This window comes from Paramormyrops kingsleyae, chromosome 8 (assembly GCF_048594095.1).
Source record: "Paramormyrops kingsleyae isolate MSU_618 chromosome 8, PKINGS_0.4, whole genome shotgun sequence".
NCBI classification, from domain to species: domain Eukaryota; kingdom Metazoa; phylum Chordata; class Actinopteri; order Osteoglossiformes; family Mormyridae; genus Paramormyrops; species Paramormyrops kingsleyae.
The window spans coordinates 38280756-38301727 of record NC_132804.1 but is presented as its reverse complement, the minus strand read 5'-3'; the positions used below and the strand labels follow the sequence as shown (position 1 = coordinate 38301727).

At 40.5% G+C, this 20972-nt stretch overlaps 1 protein-coding gene across 8 annotated transcripts in view; it reads left to right on the top strand.

Moving 5' to 3' along the window:
• Positions 1-8748, top strand: part of sox13 (SRY-box transcription factor 13) — a 33631-nt gene extending 24883 nt beyond the window's left edge. For all 8 annotated transcript variants that reach the window (XM_023809486.1, XM_072715786.1, XM_023809485.1 and 5 more), the window contains exons 13-14: positions 3503-3719; positions 6388-8748. In XM_023809486.1, coding sequence (XP_023665254.1) covers positions 3503-3719; positions 6388-6634 — 464 coding nt within the window. In that variant the 3' untranslated portion in view covers positions 6635-8748. The remainder of the gene's footprint in view (positions 1-3502; positions 3720-6387) is intronic.
• The last annotated feature ends 12224 nt before the right edge of the window (positions 8749-20972 follow it).

Below are 20972 nucleotides of genomic sequence, written 5' to 3'. Positions count from 1 at the left end.
ACCATACTTATCTATGTTATCTATCTCCATCGTAATATTCAATTTATTTTAAATAAAACCAAATATTTGTTCCAGATTTGTAAGCATGTGTTTCACATACTCAGCCTAGCCCCACAGTGAATGTAGAATTTCAGTCACTGAGATTAAGGGCTGTGCAAAGACAATCACTGGATATTTGTCTGTGGAGTCAATTATAATGTAAAACTGGGTTCTCAGAGATACACTACTGTCTGGGCAGATGTGCTATGTGTGGAATAAAGGTGCATCGCTTGCTCCTCTGAAGAGGCAAGAAACCTGTGCTGCTGCTAGCTAAAATTTCCAGGTCATCTTAAACTTTTGCTTCTCTGTAATGAGGACAGTGAGCTTCCTGTAACTGGTAGAATTGTAGAATAAACTCCTTGTAGAATACTTCAAATTTAAATACTGGTCTACAGGTCCACTGTCCCAGGTGGCTCGACTACCAAACACTGGCCTCTGCCACTCTTAAACTGGCTCTGCTAAATGGACTGACTCCCTGCTCAGCACACTGAAACTAAAGTCCATTTTGTCTGTTCGTTGCACATTCCACTCATCTGTTTATTCAGCCCATTTGCATGTTTCACATCTGATCATCGGTTTAATCATGTATATTTTATGCTGTATCTTGTATACATGTCTAGATTTCACTGTCATTTATCTTAGTATGTCTTATGTTTATATACCTTACATAGAGGACTGAATTTTGGCACAGATAGCCTGATCTGATTAGATTCTGATTCACAAGCTATTGCTTCGATTCAATTCAATTTGATTTGATCAATAGGAATGAGGTATGAAATACTATATAGCAGCTTTCCATTTTTGGAAAAATGTATAAAAATCACTAAATGAAACAATTTTACAAATGCAGGGTCATTGGAAACAAACTGTGAAAACCAATAAGGAAAGGTCAAAGGCTTGCATTTTTATGTGAGGAACATATGGGTATAGCTCTTTAAAAGCAGAACCAACCTCTCTTTCAAAGCACAAAAAAATTATTTCTGACTGAAAAGAATGGCTTAAAATAAAAATATTCAAGTCTGAAACTTCAGAAAGATTTTAACTTCAAGAAATGTGCTAAAGTATAAATTAAAACATTTTTATTTGAAGAATGTATGGGTATTCCTTAGAACAGGGAATTGGCCCTGACCTCACAATTCGATTTGATTTAGATTCTCAAGTGCCTGATTTGATTTGGTTTCAGTTTTATTAGATTTACACTAATGTGTGATCAAACCAGATATGTTGTAAAAACAACGACAACAGGCACACCACGGTAGCATTAACATTGCAGAACAAAGCAACATACCATTACAAGACAAAAATAAGATAATGAAAAGCAATATGTAATATTTCAGATTCAGAGTACTTTATCCCCAAGGGGACATTTTTGTATTGCATAAATGACATTAACACAAAGACACAAGATGGGCAATAAGGTAGACACAACACAGAATTACAAATTTGAAAAACTGCTATCAATTACAAACTACTATACTAGATTAAAAAAACTGAGATGTATCTTTAGTGTGCAAAATAAATGTACATGTTATAATAAGCATGAAATTTATTCTTGTACTTACCCTGAATACACTAAAATATTTTATCCACACTTTTCTCTCTACAATTCTTGCACCCAGCCAGAAATAAACTATACCTCCAGACTTCTAATCACTTTCATTTGCTTCTGTGTTACCCACTATGTTTGAAAAAACAGATAATTAACAATATTCTTGTAACTGACATCAGGTCACATTCAATAACATCCATTTTCTCTTTACATTGTTAGCTTTTTTTTGTTTTATTTAATAACGTTATTTTGCATCAACATAAGCAGTGTACTGAATATGATAGGTGTGAGAATAAAACCATACTTGACTTGCTTGCATTCACATGCTCAGTGTACTCCATTGTCATGACTGATGATTCGCCAAGATGGTGACACAAGGAGAATGCACTCAATACTATTGCAACCCTACTATAGGTGAGAGTGAAAATAGTGTCAACAGGACTGATAAAAGAAAAATTGAGTGAAAATATTTTCAAAGTCACAAGGAAAAGGCTTAAATTCACAAAATCCAAAAACTGATATAGTTATTCAATACTGAATCGTCAAAATCAGGATCACAATTAATCATAAAATCAATTTTTCCCCACCCCTGCTTACGTATCAGAGCATGTGAGCGGAGCGGAGCGGGCGGAATTTGGTCAGAGCGCGGAGCGGTCGCTTTGTCTCGCTCCAATTTCGCTCCGATACCGCTCACATCACAATTCTGAGGCATGCCCAAATCTACCCAGAATTCATCTGTACAATTATCAAGACTGTTACACAAATTGGCCGAGATGGAATTCGCAAAGTATTTCACAAAGGAAACTGATAAATCATACAAGTGTACTATTCTTATCAAACGTATAGATGACAAGAATGTACAGCAAGAACAACAATGTGGTGAAACTGTTTCAGTGAGTAAAGATTCACTTTGGAATCACTTTTCTCAGAAACATGAGTGTGCTACGCGAACAAGCGGAAGCCAGAGCAAAACGCGTGCAAGTTTTATATGGTTGTAGCATATCAAGTCTATAAAGTAAATTAAAGTATAAAAGCCTATAAAGTAAATTAAAGTATAAAAGCCTATAAAGTAAATTAAAGTAAAAAAGCCTATAAACTAAATATTGGTAATCAAATAAATTCGTTTTGTCATTCAAAGTAGGTCTAATAAGATTTTTTTTTAATTTCACGTAACGTAAAAATTTATTTTAGAGACGTGCTGCATCAACAGAAAAAAAGTGAGGAATTTAAAACGTGTCTGTATATTCTTTAGGCTATTAAGCCCACTGATTCCTTTATTTTTAAGCCTATTTTTGTGTGGAATGCCATTTCCAAACCTGTCCGTTGTTGCCGATAGGTTGCTTAAAAATAAATATTTTCTGTTCTGACTGGCAATGTTGCCGTTGCTCATATTTCTTTATGACATAAGGCTTCGGTTTAAGGTGACATTTGTTAGGCATGCAGATTATTTGTCCCTCTTTTAAATTGGAGCGAGCGTGGAGCGATTTGACTGGAGCGGGAGGACATTTTAGTGGAGCGAGGAGCGGTGTTGAGCGGAGCGGCTTAGTGCGAATTAGAGCGGAGGAGCGGGCGGAGCCAACAGCCTCGTGAGCGAGGAGCGGAAATTCTCACCGCTCCGCTCACATGCTCTGTTACGTATCTATATACTATTTATTATTTTGGTTGCACTGTGACCAGTAAGTAATGATGCTTAATCTCGGTTTAATACCCATGCATCATAGAGCTGATATGATACTTTAGTTTGACTTTTGACTTTTATTCACACTTTTATTTGTTTTTTTTTTTTAAAGAAAAACAATTTGCAGCAAGTAATGCTTATTTTAAAATTAGGCATATAAAAGTGGATGAGTTTCAAAGATAGTGACTTTAGTCTGTGCGAATGACCACCAAGCTCAAACAACCTGCAACCCTCAGGCTCACGCTGGAAGGCTATGTCCAACCAGGAGAAGCAGCCTTATTACGAGGAGCAAGCCCGGCTCAGCCGCCAGCATCTGGAGCGTTACCCCGACTACAAGTACAAACCTCGTCCAAAGCGCACCTGCATAGTGGAGGGCCGGAGGCTGCGTGTGGGCGAGTACAAAGCCATGATGAAGAGTCGTCGTCAAGAACAGCGTGTAACCTACACAGCCAGGTGAGGCTTCTTTTTCTATCTGCAACATGTGGAAAATAAACATACAAAACAAATCATTACATGGGACGGTATCACTACACTTATTTATGTGTATGCATAGTCTGAACTAGAGCTGTATCGATAATACAATTGATCATTACATTTCAACTGTCATGTTTTTTCATTGATATTTTGAGCCTTTGCATCGGTTTATTAATTTATTGCAGTACCACTGAACCTACCAAGTCGAATCTTTTTCAGTATTTGCTGAATTTTTATGTTTTTTCCCCCACATTTGCTGTTTTAGAATCAGATATGCGCACTTTATGTATGCACAAAGAAATGCATAGTTTATACAACTGAGCAAAAACTTTATTTAAGATACTGACTCATCCTTGGTAGTTAAAGGGATTTAATGTTTTTAAGTAAATTTGGCCTATTTTAAATTTTAGTAGTTCTATTATTTCAACATTTGAGTATTACCCATCGAGATGCAATGGTAATATTGTGATGCATCGTGATGAGTTGTGATCATGGGCTCCTTGGCAACACCTAGCCCTGGTCTGAACCTGTACCCAAAAAGTAATACTAAAAGCAATTATCATTTTATTTTCTAATGAATTTTTCAAATATTTTATGAGCATGTTCTTCAGTCTTTAGCTAATTTTAATTTGTCATTTAACAAATAAGTTTAAGCAATATACACTTTTTTGTGAATTAAAAACCATTATGAATATACACTATGTGGACAAAAGTATTGGGACACAACTATTAAGCATTGAATTCGGGTGTTTCATTCAGACCAATTGCCACAGGTGTATAAAGTCTAGCACCTAGCCATGCAGTCAGGTTTACAAACATTTGTGAAAAATTAAGTCATTCTGAAGAGCTCGGTGGATTCAAGTGCCATACTGTCATAGGATGCAACGTTTGCAATAAGTAAGTTTGTGAAATTTTTTTACTGTTAGATATTCCACAGTCAACTGTAAGTGGTATTATTGTAAACTGGAAGCTTTTAGGAGCAGCAGAAATTCAACCACTAAGTGGCAGACAACATAAAGTAAGAGTGAGGTCAACAAGTGCATAGTTGCATAATGCATAAAAGTTGCCAGTGCTCTGTTGACTCAATAGCTGCAGAGTTCTGAAGTTCCTCTGGCATTAACCCCAGCACAAAAACTGTGTGCTGGGAGCTTCATGGAATGGGTTTCCATGGCCGAGTAGCTGCATGCAGGCCTCACATCACCAAGCGCAATGCCAGGTGTTGGATGGAGTGGTGTAAAGCGTGATGAATCAGGTTTCCCTGTCTGGCAGTCTGATGGATCAGTGTGGGTTTGGCAGATACCAATAGAAAGTTATCTGTCACACTACATTGTGCCAACTGTAAAGTTTGGAGGAGGAGGGGTAATGGGTATGGGGTTGTTTTTCAGGGGTTGGGCTAGGCCCTTTAGTTGCAATGAAGGGATTTCTTAATGCTTCATCATGCCAAGACATTTTGGGCAATTTTATGCTTCCAACTTGGTAATAGTTTAGGGAAGGCCCTTTCTGTTCCAGTATGACTGTGCCCCAGTGCACAAAGCAAGGTCCATAAAGGCATGGTTGGTTTGGTAACTGGTAACTATTTTCCCTATGGCCACAAAACCTATGACTAGAAAACTTATTTTAAAGAGTATTTAAAAAAAATATTTATTCATCCACCTTTGGAATAAACTAAAACACAGATTGTGAGCCAGGCTTTCATGCCCAACACCGGTGCCTGACCTCACAAATGCTCTTCTGGATGAATGGGAAAAAGTTCCCACAAACACACTCCAAAATTTTGGGGAAGCCTTCCCAGAAGAGTGGCAGCCGTTGTAGCTGCAAAGGGGGGACCAACTCCATTTTAATGCTTATTGATTTTGAATGGGATGTCATAAAACTTCTTGTAGATGTAATGGCCAGGTGTCCCAATACTTTGTCCATGTAGTGTATAACTTGGGTATAAAAATACTCCATAGAGATTTACTGAAAATGAGATCTCATATTTATGTGTATTATAGCAGAGTTTCTCAACCTTTCCATTCAAAATGACCAGCTATTCATCATTTGTAATGTTGGCAGCCCAGTGAGGAGGGGAGTTTGCGTCTGTTCAAAGATTAGGTTTTCGTCTGTGTCCATGCAGTGGCCCATTATGGACCGAACTGCATTTCCCTGCCGTAGTTCCACTGTCCAACAGAGCCTGCTCGCAGCCCAGCCTTAGGCCTTGGACTAGTTGTTGAGAAACCTGGGAGCATTTGTAACCCCACTAATCTCAAGGACATCATTGATTCTCAGCAGTGTATACTTCTTGTAAAGTAATCATTTAATATTTTTAATATATATTTGCAGCTTTTCGATTGGTTACACTTAGTAATAGTGTTTCACCTATTGTGCTTAGTTCTGCAGCATAACATTTTACTAGTATTATTTTACTAGTAACTATAGATTGATTGATTTTTTTTAATGCTGCTTATTGAATAGCGGAACTGGTTTACCGATGGATACAAAACCTATGACTCAAAATTATTTTAAACAGTATTTTAAATAATTCATCCATACACATATATTATTTTGCTTTTAAATATTTTCTTCATCTAATTCTCAATTACATCTCATTTTTGATACTGTGATTTGAAAACAGTTATTTTTTTTGTAATGCTTTTTCCTGTATTAGCCAATCAGAGCCACCACTGCACTACCCCACCAGCGACATCCATTATCCTAGTCCCCCTGAGTCTATGACAGCGGTTTGCCTGCCCCCTACACTGATGAAGCACTACCTGCCCAGTGGACTGGAGTCCTCGCCGGCACAAGCCATGGAGACCCCCAGCAGTATTGTGGAAAGACACCCCTACAGTGATGGAGATGAGAGCGATTCTGGGGAGCGCAGTGAGGGAGAGCTTGTGGTTTTGACTGACTGAGTGCAATTAAATGCTTGGTTTTGGGACAAAGGCACAATAAGGCAGCTTATTGGCTCCAGTCTCTATCAGATCCACACCTGTGGACCAAAATGCCAAATATGTCTGACTTTTGGGTGTGAAGATGTTGCTGTTGAATGAGAACACATGTTCCAAACTGCTTTTTATTTATTTAATTTTTTTAAATCATTTTACAGAATCTTATTGGAGGTACGGGGAACAGTACCTTTTGATTTTAAATAAAAGTGCCATTTGGATGAAGAAGGGCTTGCTGATGTTACTACTCTCAAATTCCATTATATTTGCTATTCCATTTTCTGCTGTCATGAATTTGAGGTTCTGCTGTTGCTAAGGAACACCTCAGTGCTATAAACCAATATACAAACTTACAGAATATTAAGCAATTCAAACATTATTATTATTATTATGATTATTTAATAAATAATCATAATAATAATAAGAAGAAGCTCAAGTAGATATTCAATGTCTCTTTTGTCTATAATTTCATATAAATAGTTTATTAATAAAATTCATGTACAGTCCATGTCCAACCATGTAGAACGGGAAACAGCTAATGTGTCAAATATTGGGTCAAAAATTTTTTACATTACAACCCAATAGCAGAACACATTCCATACATCCAGGGTGAAATAAACATGGCTTCTTTGTACAGTTCTTGAAGTTTGTGTGCTTTGTCTTTCCATGTAAATCACAGAGAGCACTTTGACAGCTGCAAGTTTTTATTACATACAGCACTTTCCAGGGTTCAGTAAGAGAGGTGCTTTGCAGAATAGATTTATTGATGTTTAGTGTCCTTGTTCTAGGATAAAACTAGAATGATACAATAGGTATATGGGGAAATAGAATTTAAGGCTCTTTTTTTGGAACTGATATTCCATTGGTTTTATGGCTTAATACTCTCGCTGTTTCAGTTACACCATAACTTTGCATGTATTTTTGCCTCTTACTGTCGAGGGGGTGAAGACCATCTACTGGAGCATTAGGGCAAATGCTCAAAAGTGAAGCATTAGCATCCATCCATCAATCCTCTATACCTGCTTGTCTTATGCAGGGTTGTGGTGGTCTGGAGCCTATCCCAGAGTACAAGGCAGAGAACAGCATACTAACCTTCACTGATTAAATTATTTTGCAGGGTCTGAAGTGTGCTTGAGTAATGCAAAATGCTCCTGATCTTCTAAATACCTCAATATGCAGTTTTTACAAAATGTGTTCATTTTCTCATTTATATGTGTATGAAAACATAAACTCCATCATCCCAAAAAAGTATGTTTGTGTACAGTTTCCTTTAGAGCCCCCACATTAACTCACTTAACTGACTGGTTATAAGCAGTTACAAGGTGGCTGGATTGATTCTTCCACCAAGTTTTATTTGATTTATATATGCAGTATACATTGACAGTTAATATAGAATCAGGATGCCACCATGGTCCTAGCAAAGTGAAATAAAAGTGTCTGGGCAAGTTAAATGTCCATGACTTTATAATAAATTGGATTATTAATATGGTTATAAAAAGCACATCATGCTAAAATGTTAAATTTAATGTAAGCCTTCCAACTACGTTTTGATTCTATTTATTTCCAAATGGATTTTTTTTTACCAGTTCTCAGAACTGGTCAAATCAATTTATAGAATATCTAGTTATTAAAAAACAAGCCAGGTCAAACTGTTATATCATTTTGCTGATGTGGTTAAGAAATATATTAGATTTTCCATTAAACAAGTTTATCCATATACGTAAATGACCAGTTATACTTGATACAGCTATCATTTTTTACGTTTTCCCTCAATACATGATGCATATGTTAGACCTAAATTCTTTTCAACAATGTCTTGCTGTTACATGCCTGCTCTAGCCCAAAATATGTTCAGATGTCCTGTGTAAGAACCTGGTAACAACAGTGAACTGGCCTTTTAGTAAACCACTTCTGTTATAATCAGGAAAAATGTCAGAACATGTTTTGACAGTTTAAACCTTTCAGTGTACATATAGACATAGATTTCTATTTTGTTTATAATAGTTTATTTGAAAGTTTACATTTTCTGTGATTTCCAAATTGTGAGTGTTTTGAATGTAATAAAAATATTTGTATCATAATAGTACTCTCATTGGTCTTTTGTTTATGACGATATCTAAAGTATATCCTGAATTGCATCTGTGAAATACCCACATGTACAAAAGGGCATGTTGGATAATACTATCAACAAAGCAACAAAAAAAAAGTTAATATTCAGTTTCTTATTCTCCTAAGGAGAAATACAGACGACACTACACTCATCGGCCTCATCCAGGACGGCGATGAGTCTGCTTATAGACAGGAGGCAAAAAAGCTGGCTGCCTGGTGCAGTCTTAACAACCTGGAGCTCAACACGCTCAAAACAGTGGAGATGATCGTGGACTTCAGGAGGAACCCCCCTGCTCTCCCCCCACTCACCATCATGGACAGCACTGTGGCTACAATAGAGTCATTCAGGTTCCTGGGGACCATCATCTCCCAGGACCTGAAGTGGGACACTCACATTGACTCCATTGTGAAAAAGGCCCAACAGAGGTTATACTTCCTTCGTCAGATGAGGAAATTCAACCTGCCACAGGAGTTGCTGATACGGTTCTACACCGCAATCATTCAATCCGTCCTCTGCTCTTCTATAACTGTCTGGTTCGGCTCAACTACCAAATCTGACCTTAGAAGACTGCAGAGGGTAGTCAGGACTGCTGCGAGAATCATTGGAACATCCCTCCCCACTCTCCAAGATCTGTACTTATCCAGAGTGAGCAAAAGGGCTAAGAAAATCACCCTGGACCCCTCACACCCAGCACACTCCCTCTTTAACCTGCTGCCATCTGGTCGACGCTACAGAGCACTTAGCACCAAAACGACCAGACACAGGAACAGTTTCTTCCCCCAGGCAGTCCATGTCATAAACACTTAACAATGTCATGTACACTTAACAATACACGTGGTACACACAACACTAAAACAAATTATTTATTTAACACACACGCTTATTTATTTTTTCATATTTGCACATATCAACATACCTGTACAAACACATCATACTGGAATGTCTTCTTGCTATTTTGCACGCTACTTTGTATATCTTTGTATATCTGTATATAACTCTTTTTATTACCTGTGTCTTGTCTTGTCACTGTCTTTCTGTCTTTCTGTTGCACTGTAGAGTTCTGTCACTACAACAAATTCCTCGTATGTGTCAACATACCTGGCAATAAAGCTTATTCTGATTCTGATACACTTGAAATGGAAATGGAGGGCCTGTGGACTAGATTGCATATAAATACACTGTACTTTTATGGAATATCATTGAAAATAGACTTCCTCAGTATACTTTTCCAGGTCCAAAGAATTGAATATGGGTCAAGGCAAAGGAGGTAAGCAAAAGAAATTTATTTTCTTGACAAAGAATATATATAACTAATCTTAGTTTTAACAAAAAAAACTATACGTTGTATGTTCATCTGCTGATGGATTTATTAACTTTTTTTAAAACAACTAAATGCGAAAACAAATGGATGATGAATAGCGTTCTCATGTTCTCTCTGTACTTGTCAAGGTTTTCTCAAGTACTCTGACTTCCTCCTGGAGTTCAAAGACATGCAGTTTTCATGAGTGCACAAGCCCCTGTATGAGTGAGAACAATAGATTGGTATCTCACTGTAGACATCCACTTCCTCATTCCCTGTGCTTCCGGGGTTAAGCTACAGACTCTGCTGCAGTGGCATTTATTGTAGTCATATTGACTAGCTACATTTGATTAATAGTTCTTTTATTATTAACAAGCCAAAACTATACAAAAATTGATAAATTAACACATAATTTTCTAACATTAAATGTGGATCAGCGTAATCAACTTTAGTGTGTAGCCTAATTTATACAACAGGTGAATGGTTAATATTGCATAAATAAAGCTTTTGTACAGGTCTGTGTTTATTGCATTTATTGTATAGGGGAAACATGACCTTTTGGAACAATTCTGCTTCTACAAACACAAAAACTCAAAAAGTATGTAAAAGATCTTTTTTTCAAAAATGCAGACACAGTCTTGGTGTGAAGCTGAATCAAATTTTGAGACAAATCGTACCAAAATTGAAGCACGTAGTGATAGCAAAAAGATGGGCAGACTCAGACGTTTGATCTTGTTAGCATGATAACTCAAAAATTATTTAAGTCTTTTCCAAACGTTGCAGATACATTATATGGGTGATGATCTGGCACTATTTTAATTTTGAGACAAACTGCACCAAAACTGAAGCAACACCACTTTGTGGCAGCAAAGGGAACAATGACTGCAGAAGATGTTTGATCTTGTAAATTCTAGTTGACCCTATTACACTGTTTACTCTATTTGATCTTCCATGGATCTTATTACCACTTCACAAAAACATTATATGGTTGAAAAAATACACCTGATACACCTAAGACCCCAAATCGAAGCAGCAGCACTAGGTGGCAGTAGAGGACAGAAAGGGAGGCTGCAGAAGCCATTTTGTGAACACAGTCATCTAAGTCATCTAAATAACTTTCAACTGATTCATACTTGCAAAGCAGCCAGCCCCGACAGAGTTTCTGCACATATTTTAAAAGCCTGCTGCGACCAGCTACCAGTTGTTTTCACTGACATTTGGAATCGCTCTTTGAAAGAGTCAACTGTCCCCGCAAACGTGATCCCAGCCAAAACAGACTGCCTTAATGATTACCACCAAGATACATTTGCCACATCGCAATGAAGTGCTTCGAGTGGCTGGTGTTGAAATACTTTAAGGATATCTTACCGGACAGTCTAGACCTACTACAGTTTGCTTACCACTGCAACAGGTTACAGGAGATGCCATCTCTATAGATGCTATCTTCACCACTCTGTGTGACCTGTAAAATAAAAACTGCTATGTCAGACTTCTGTTTGTGTGTGGACTACATCTCAGCCTACGAAGGCATCCTTCCATCCCTGCTTATTGCTAAGCTCCTACATTTGGGGCTTAGCTCCCCATTCTGCAACTGGATGCTGGACCCATCACAATCAGCTTTATTGTCATTCAAACCATTTGACATAAGAACGAAAGACAGTTTCTTGGGTCTCAGTGTGTGCAGCATGGCTATGGTAACAAGTGACATGTTGCAGCATCAAGGCATGTTATTACAGTGCAAAATGTTCAGTATTTGGGTGGTGGAGTAGTTTAACAGTTTGACAGCTGCAGTGTTGGTGCACCAGGTGAGGGTGTTGGTCAGGTGTACCCCAAGGCACTTGACAGAGGGGACCATGTCCACAGCAGCTTCATCTATGTAAAGTGGAGGGGGGGGGGGGGTGCCAGTCTTGCAGAAATCCACAACCATCTCCTTGGTCTTCTGGATGTTGAGGATGAGGTTGTTGTCCCTGCACCACTGTATCAGGTCCTTCACCTCCAACCTATACGCCATCTTGTCCACAAGGGTGATGAGTCTTACCACTGCTGTGTCATCTGCAAACTTTACCACGAGGTTGTTCTTGTAGTGATCTCTGTCGTCATTAGTCATTAATGTACAGTAGTGGGCTGAGCACATAGCCTTGGGGGGAGCCAGTGCTCAGGAGGATAGTGGAGGATATGTTGTTATTAATCCTTACTCTCTGTGGCCTGCAGGTCAGGAAATCCAGGACTCAGTTACACAGGTATGAGGAGGTACCCAATGCTGCCAGCTTGGTCACTTTTGTGGAATGATGGTATTAAATGCAGAACTAAAGTCCAGAAACAGCAGCCTCACACAGGAGTCCTTATTCTCCAGGTGACAGAGGGCCTGGAGTATCACAGCAGAGATGGGGTCAGCTGTGGACCAGTTTCGCCTGTACGCGTACTGGGGAGAGTCTTCAGCCACATTGATGGTCTGATGTAGGTGCTGCATCACCAGCTTCTCAAAGCACTTCATGATTATAGGGGTGAGTGCAATGGGGCGGTAATCGTTGAGGCACAAAGCTGCGGAGGACTTTGGCACAGGGATGATTGTGAATGTCTTGAGAAATTGTGGGATTCAATAGAATTATAAAGAACATACAATGAATAGAGGAAAATGAGAATATAGCTTAAAGCAGGGCATGATGAAAAAGGGGGGGGGTTCATTCTAAAAAATGCAGTTAACTGAAACGAGAACTGACTGGCGCCGGCAAGGCAAGATTACCTAATCGGGACCGATAGAGGGAGCGACAGAGAACGTCAGCGGCCCTTGGGTGGGAGACCTGGGGAATTCAGGACCCCCAAACTCTAGATTGGGAGGAGGGAATAAGGTCCCCCTCTCTTAAAAAAAAACAAAAAAAAGAAAGGGTGAATCAAAGCACCAGCTTGGGTGCAGTTGTACTGGTTTGTGGGTGAGCAGCATTGTGGGTTCTTCCTGTCCAGGGGGGTCGCCATTCTCTCTCTGTTGGTTGAACTTGCCCGTGGCTCTGCTGTCACTCCTTGCGGTCTTACAGTTTGTCAGAACCGAAGGGGAGTTCTCAGCAATTGGACGCCCAAAAGCGTGCCAGCCCGGCCGCACCCGCTGACTCAGTACGGGCAGGGTCGAGTGGTACCTCGGGTGGTCATTACAACTGCTGAGCAGGACCTCGCCTAGGGTGAGTTCTAAGAACACCCCTAGCTTGGACTCTCGGGAGGGTGGGTGACGCCCAGTGTTGTCATCTTACTTTAAAAAAGTAATTAGTTACAGTTACAAATTACTTCTGCCAAAAAGTAATTGAGTTAGTAACTCAGTTACCACACTGTAAAAGTAATTAGTTACTCAGCAACATAACTGACATTATTTTTTATGTTCTATAGCGGTATTATGTTCTATAACATCTTTAACGTCAAAGATGTTTACAATAACTGATTGAAGAATAAAAACAGTATTTTAGAACATTTGGTATTTATTTGAACTTAGCTTGCAGCCTGCCATATGATATGCCTAGAAATAAAAAACATATAAAAAATAAAAATTGAAAATAAAATTCAAGTGCAAAATTAAGACACACAAATGTAAACTTGGGTAAAAAGAAACAAAGGAAAATCTAGCCTTTAAGTACTGCAGTTACTCTGTAACTGTATATTAGGCATACTGCACAATAAACGGAACACTATCCTACTCTTAAATATTCCGAAAAGTAACCAAATGAAATATTGAAAATAAATAATGTTAACACACTTTGCATTTAAGACCCAAAAAATCGAGCGATGCTTGTTTTAACGGAGTGTCTCCGTCTCCTTCGCTGGAGCTCACGCTAGCTGCATTTGGGGTTTGGTTAGCAGCAGCAACACGTTTCGTGTTAGCATGTGTAGATGTAAGGTGCGTCATAAGGTTAGAGTTGCTTGAGGTAGACGTGGATAATATCTTTTTTCCTGGGCATAGCGTGCATGATACATATACATTATTGCCTTTAATTTCGACGAGGGAGAAGTAGTGCCGGTACTTCCAGTTTGGGAACGCTACCTTTGAATTTCCCTGGCTCGTCGCCATTGTCGCTGTCCAGTGTGTTCAGAGGTAGTGGAAGTCAGAGTGTCAGTGAGCGTGCAGTGAGACACCATGAGCATGGCATCCGCCCACCCAGCCAATCATCATCGCATTTGCAACGGCGTCATCATTATCTCTCGTCAGGCAGCTGATAAAGCCAAAGCTTGACATCTCACGCGTCATTCAACCAAATTTTAGTAACGCGCTACTTAACATTCTCAGTAACGATAACGGCGTTGCAAGTATGGGAAAAATAATTAATTAGATTACTCCGTTACTGAAAAAATAACGCCGTTAGTAACGCCATTATACTTAAACGCCGTTACTCCCAACACTGGTGACGCCTGAGGGCTATTTTGCTGGCCTTGGTCGAGTCAGAACACCGGTAGTGCGGCCGATAAGCTGACTCCCACCTGGGTTGTCTCAGTTGTTCAGTTGTGCGTACAGAACACCCCCTTCCAAGTTGGCATTGCTGGGGATCGGGGGGGGAAGGGTTTCAGCTGGGAGCGGGCCTGTTTGGCTGGGATTGAGCTCATGGGGCGTGCCCTGTTCAGGAGGGACACAACAGTAAGCTGCTTTGAATATAGTCTTATTGCTTTAGAAGTTGTTGATTTATGTATTGGTGGTGTTTGTTAGTAGGACATTCGACTAGGATAAGGAGGTGTACTGAGTGTGGGTTGCTGAACCCACATCCGGAGGCAGAAGGGCGGCTAGACAAGGGATCAAAACAGTCAGGACAGATTAAAAATGGACCGTGAGTTTGATTGGGAGCTAGATGACGGGGGATGGCCTCCCCCGGAAAATGCAGTGTGGAAGCCACTAGTAAGGCAGATCCAGGTGGTGAAAGAAGCCATAGAAGGGGCAAGTGCTGAAGGAGATAAGGAGGAGGAGGTTACTCTGGAATTACTGTGGAAAAAGGAGAGAGAGCATGCTAGGCAGAGGGACGAAGCAGCACGCCAGAGAGCGAGCGCTAATTTGATGCAGAAGTGGGGAAAATAATTACGTACGCAGTTTTGGGCTAAATCGGGGGAAGCCCACGTATATGTTCAACGGATAAGTTGCAAGTAAAGATGTATAAAGCAGAAATAAGTACAAAGTAGAAGAGATCAAGTTAGCAGGGGTCTGGATAGAGCATTTGTGCATTTCCATAAAACGTCATTGACAGTAGTGGAAGTGCGGGTTGGCAAATTTAGAACTTTGATAAATCTTAAAATAATGTATTTGAATAAAATATTGTGATTAATAGATTTTATGGATTATAGAGACTAAGTTTAGAGATAAAGGGTATTAAAGCACATCTTTGTGAGAAAAATAACAGTTTATAGACAAGAGGTTTTAGTATATGTGTGCCCGTAGATAATTGGGTGCAGTGTTAGGGATTTTAGTTAGGAGAGGAAATAAGTAGAAAATAAATAATAATAATAATAAAAATAATAATTTAGAGCCACACATCAAGGTGAAGTAGCTACAGTCAGGGAGAGAATTAAAAAAAAAAAAAAAAGAATAGAGCACGGGTTGACTGTGAGGAACTCTTAATTCTTAGACAGGAAAACAGTTCAAGTGCAGAAAAGCATTAAAATGCAGGCCCCGGTAAAGGTAGCAGAAACACCAGTACAGCAGTTGGGGAGAGAGCACCCCCTGCTTAAAGCGAGGATAGAAAAGATGTCTAAAAAGTGGGGGAATAGAACAAAGGCCCTGGTAACTAAGTGGCCTAAAGGGGGCACATGGGATGTGGCAGTGTGTGACGAGATGGAGACTCTGATAAAGTATCATAAGGCTAATAAGAACACAGAAAGGCGTAAAAAGAAAAGGAGTGAGGAGCTGGAGGTACTGAGGTTATTTAAAGCAAAGGGAGAGGCCTGGAGAAGGGAGCAGAAAGCCATGAGAAAGGCACTAAATGAGAAGAAGGGGGGTGAGAAAGAAGAGATGAGGCAGGAAGAAATATGGCCACTGTCATATCAAAGTCAGTGTCCGTCAGTGGAAGCCTTCATACAAGGGTCAGTTTCCAGTAATAGAGGGGAAGGTAGAATTCAGAGGTGAGGTGACACAGAAGCATGAAGGAAGTATGGAGCAGAAAGGAACGGCAAGTTGTTTAGATGGAACATAAGAACATAAGAAATTTACAAACGAGAGGAGGCCATTCGGCCCATCAAGCTCGCTTGGGGAGAACTTAGCTAATAGCTCAGAGTTGTTAAAATCTTATCTAGCTCTGATTTAAAGGAACCCATGGTTTTAGCTTCCACTACAATAGCAGGAAGACTATTCCATACTCTGACTACACGCTGTGTAAAGAAGTGCTTCCTCAAATTTGTTTTAAAATGTTCTCCCGCTAATTTCCACTTATGGCCACGAGTTCTAGTATTTAATCTTCCATGGATCTTATTACCACTTCACAAAAACATTATATACAGTGAAGTGAGTGCATTGCTGCGGCAGGCAGTGCAGGAAGGACTGCGAGGGAGTGAGAGAAGAACAGAAGGCCAGGCATGTGGGCCTGAGAAACAAGGGAGTGAGATAAAGGTGGGGTACGGAGCAAGTGGTAGTAATGCAGAAGGGGTGGTGCATCTGCTGGACACCCCTAACCCTCCATCTAAAGGATGGAGTCAGTTTCAGGAGAAGGAGACAGAAACAGAGAGTGAGGAAGGAGTAGAGGAAGATAATGCAGATCATAGAATAGTGAGAAGCAGGAGGGCTGTGAAGCCCCCCACCAGGTACACTCCGATGCTTCCGCTGAGGGTGAATGGAGCACAGACACAGTATGTGCCGTGGGCAGGACAGGATCTGGAGGGCCTGATTCTCAGACTTACCAGTCCTGGCAGAAGGGGCCGGAAAATGGATAAAAGCATTTGAGGAGGAAACTATGGGTCGGCTCCTGGCGATAGGGGACATAAAGGTGGTTCTGGCTTGCGTTTTGGGGGTAGATGGAATGGAGAGACTGCTGCGAAGCAGTGGCCTGGCAGCGGCGACAGGGACTCCTGTGAATGATGCATGTCACCTTGACGGTTACCGTGCTAACTGCTGGCATCAGCTGCGACTAATGTTTCCTCCACGGCTGAGTGTGGTTGAAATGAAGGTGGAGCCCATCAAGCTGGGATTGCTGCGAGGATTGCTGGGATTGCTGCGAGAGAGTGGTGTTGAGCTGCAGCGATTGTTTGGGATTGTTTTTTTTGGAGTGTTTTGAGTGTTTGTGTGCTTTACCTGTTTACGTGGGTGGCTGTTTATTTCTATTTATTGTTCTTATTTCGGTCAGCGTGAGTGCTTGTCTGTCCTGTCTGTTAATCAACAGCGCGATTATTACCGACAGAGAGCTGCGGGTGTCGCGTGCGCGGCGTTTTTCTGTCCGCGTTTAAACTCCGTAACAAACACCCGCGGGGCGATTATAACTAATAACATCTAACGTCGGTATCGCTACCAAGCGTCGGAAAAGGACAGTTGCTCCTGAGCTTTGCTCGGTCGCCAGTCGGGGCCGGGAGGACATTTTCCACTTTTTTCCCGCTCCGGCAGTAGCCTGCTGTGAGGGGTTTTTTGTGGTTTTTCGACCTCCCAAGAGCAACTTCGATTTCGCCTTGTTTTTAGTTCGTACTTGGTTCAGGCAGAAGTTCTTCTGGTAAGTAGTAGTAAGTTTATCAGGTTTAAAATTTTTAATAAAATAATAATTAAGTTCCGTTTTAACACAAGTAATAACTTATTTTAGTGTACTCCGCACGTTACTGCATTTATTGTTACGCAAATTAATCTTTATAGTTAAATACACTATATAAATTTACTGGGCTGGGAGTACGGGGTCATAGTGAGTTAGTTAATTATGGGGCCAGCTCAGTGTTGCGTTTGCAAGATGTTTGCCCTTCTGGACGTTAGTGTCCAGTCGGACTTCATCTGCGAGCGATGTAAGCTAGTGGACTCACTCATGGTCAAGGTTCGCGACCTTGAGGAGCAACTGGCTCGCATCCAATGCAACAGTGAGTTAGATGAGCTAGTTGATACGCCGTTTAGGGAGACGGTGTGTACGCCACTAACGGGGGGGAGGGAGAATGAAGAGCAGAGAGGTCGAGAGAGCTGGGTGACCGTAGGTCGTAGACGCAGGAAAAGGCGTACACACGTTACAGAGGCGGCATCACCTGAGGTGTCTGTGTCTAACAGGTTTCAGGTGCTTCCAGCTTTAGAGCCGGAAGGGACTGGGGAAGCAGGTGGGCCCTTGGGCACTGAGGAGCCCCCTCCCCCCAGAAAGAGGGAGGTTGTGGTAGTGGGGGATTCAATTATTAGGGGAGTAGACAGTTATGTGTGCACGCGTGATAGAGGGTCCCGTACGGTGTCTTGCCTGCCTGGTGCCCAGGTAGGAGACCTTCCAGATCGTGTGGACAAGCTTTTGGCCCCAGCTGGGGTGGATCCAGTTGTCGTGGTGCATGTTGGCACCAACGACATAGGCAAGGGTAGAAGGGCTGTTCTGCAGGATAAATTTATAGAAGTCGCCAATAAGCTTAGAAGCAGAACGTCCATGGTGGTATTTTCCGAAATACTCCCCGTGCCACGCGCAAGTGAGGCTAAGTTAGCTGAGATAAGGAGATTAAATGCGTGGCTAAAAGGATGGTGTAGGAAAGAGGGGTTTAGGTTTATGGGGCACTGGAGGACCTTCTGGAACAGGTGGGACCTGTTCAAGCCGGATGGGTTGCATCTGAACCGGAGGGGAACCAGTGTACTGGGAAGGCGTATTTGTAGAGTAGTTGAGGAATGTTTAAACTAGGGACTGGGGGGGCAGGGAGGTTAGTTAAGTATGTAACTGGGGGGAAACGGAAAGCCCAAAAAAATCATATTATAAGTAGGCACTGTAATAAGCCTACCCTTTGTTGTCTGTATTTAAACGCCAGGAGTATTAGGAATAAAATTCATGATTTAGAGGCTCTTATCTCATCGGACTCTTATGATATTATAGCAATAACTGAAACGTGGTTGAGTGATAAGGATGGACAAGAATATAATATGGATGGTTACACATTGTTCCGTAAAGACCGTATAGGTAAGAAGGGAGGTGGTGTTGCAGTATATGTAAAGGAAATCTTGCAGGCAAGGGAGCTTACTGATATAAGTAAAAGTACGGAAGCTATATGGGTAAAATTAGATGCTACAAACTCAAATAGCCTAATTGTCGGTGTTTGTTACAGAGCACCCAATGTAGCTGCTGAGGAAAGCAGATTGTTATACAGTGATATTAGGATTATGAGCAATAAAAATGATGTGGTAGTTATGGGTGATTTTAATCTACCGGGGATACAGTGGGACATTGTTGCTGGCTCTTCTGAAAATGAACTTGAGATGGTGGAATTAGTACAGGATTGTTTTTTTACTCAGTTTGTTAACACCCCTACCAGGGGAGATGCCATTCTTGATCTTGTTTTGTCTAATAACCAGGACAGGATTGGTAAATTAGATGTTTTAGAACCACTTGACAGTAGCGATCATAACATGGTTAAATTTGAGGTTAAGTTTAGTGCCCGAAGAGCAAAGTCCAAATCAAAAATATATAATGTTAGGAAGGCTAACTTCAATTGTATGAGATTAAAACTAGAAACCGTGAACTGGATGGAGTTAAATAACAAAACTGTTGAAGAGGCATGGGAATTTTTTAAAAGCACATTATTGCAAGTACAAGAGGACTTCATACCTGTTTCTAGCAAGAATAAATCTAGGAAATTGCAACCTAGGTGGTTTAATAGGGACATAAAGTATAAAGTAAGGAGGAAAAGGGCTTTGTTCCAGAGATGGAAAATAACTGATGATGACATAATAAAGCAAGAGTATCTAAATCTACAGGCTGAATTAAAAAATGACATTAGACGAGCTAAAAGGAATGTCGAAAGGAAGATCGCATTGGAGGCTAAGGATGACGTTAAAAGTTTCTTCCAGTATTTTAACTCTAAAAGAGCTCTAAAAGCTGAAATTACTAATCTGCAGGATAGTAAGGGTCCTATAATTGAAAACGACATTGACATAGTAAATGAGTTCAATGATAGTTTTGCACGGGTATTCACTGTCGAGGACACTAGTAACTTACCAGTTCTTATTACTAATTCAACATCGTCTATAACTAATATATATATAACTGAAACTGATGTTTTGCAAAGCCTAGCTAAGCTCAAAATAAATAAATCACAGGGCCCTGATGGCATCTTACCTATAGTGTTAAAAGAGATGAGGGATATTATTTGCCGACCCTTAACATTACTGTTTCAAAAATCCTTATCTGAAGGTGTGGTACCTTCTGATTGGAAGCATGCCAACATAACGCCCATTTTCAAAAAAGGGGATAGAAGTAATTTGTCAAACTATAGGCCAATCAGTCTAACTTGTATAACTGGTAAAGTTATGGAGGCTATAATCAAAGAGAAAATGGTAGATTACCTGGACTCAAATAACATTTTGAGGGATAGCCAGCATGGATTTAGGAGAGGTAGATCCTGTTTAACAAATCTGTTGGAGTTTTTTGAGGAAGCTACTCAGGAAGTTGATGATAAGAAGGCCTATGATGTCATCTATTTAGATTTCCAAAAGGCTTTTGATGTTGTTCCCCACAAGAGGCTCTCACTTAAACTCAAAGCGACAGGTATTTTAGGAACTGTAGCGACTTGGATTGATAACTGGTTAACGGATAGGAAGCAGCGAGTAGTTATAAGAGGCTCGATGTCACAGTGGGCCTGCGTTCATAGTGGGGTACCGCAGGGTTCAATTTTAGGATCACTTTTGTTCCTAATTTACATAAATGATATAGACACCAATATATACAGTAAACTGGTGAAATTTGCAGATGACACCAAGGTGGGTGGTGTAGCAGATACTGAACTAGCGGCTCAGCAGC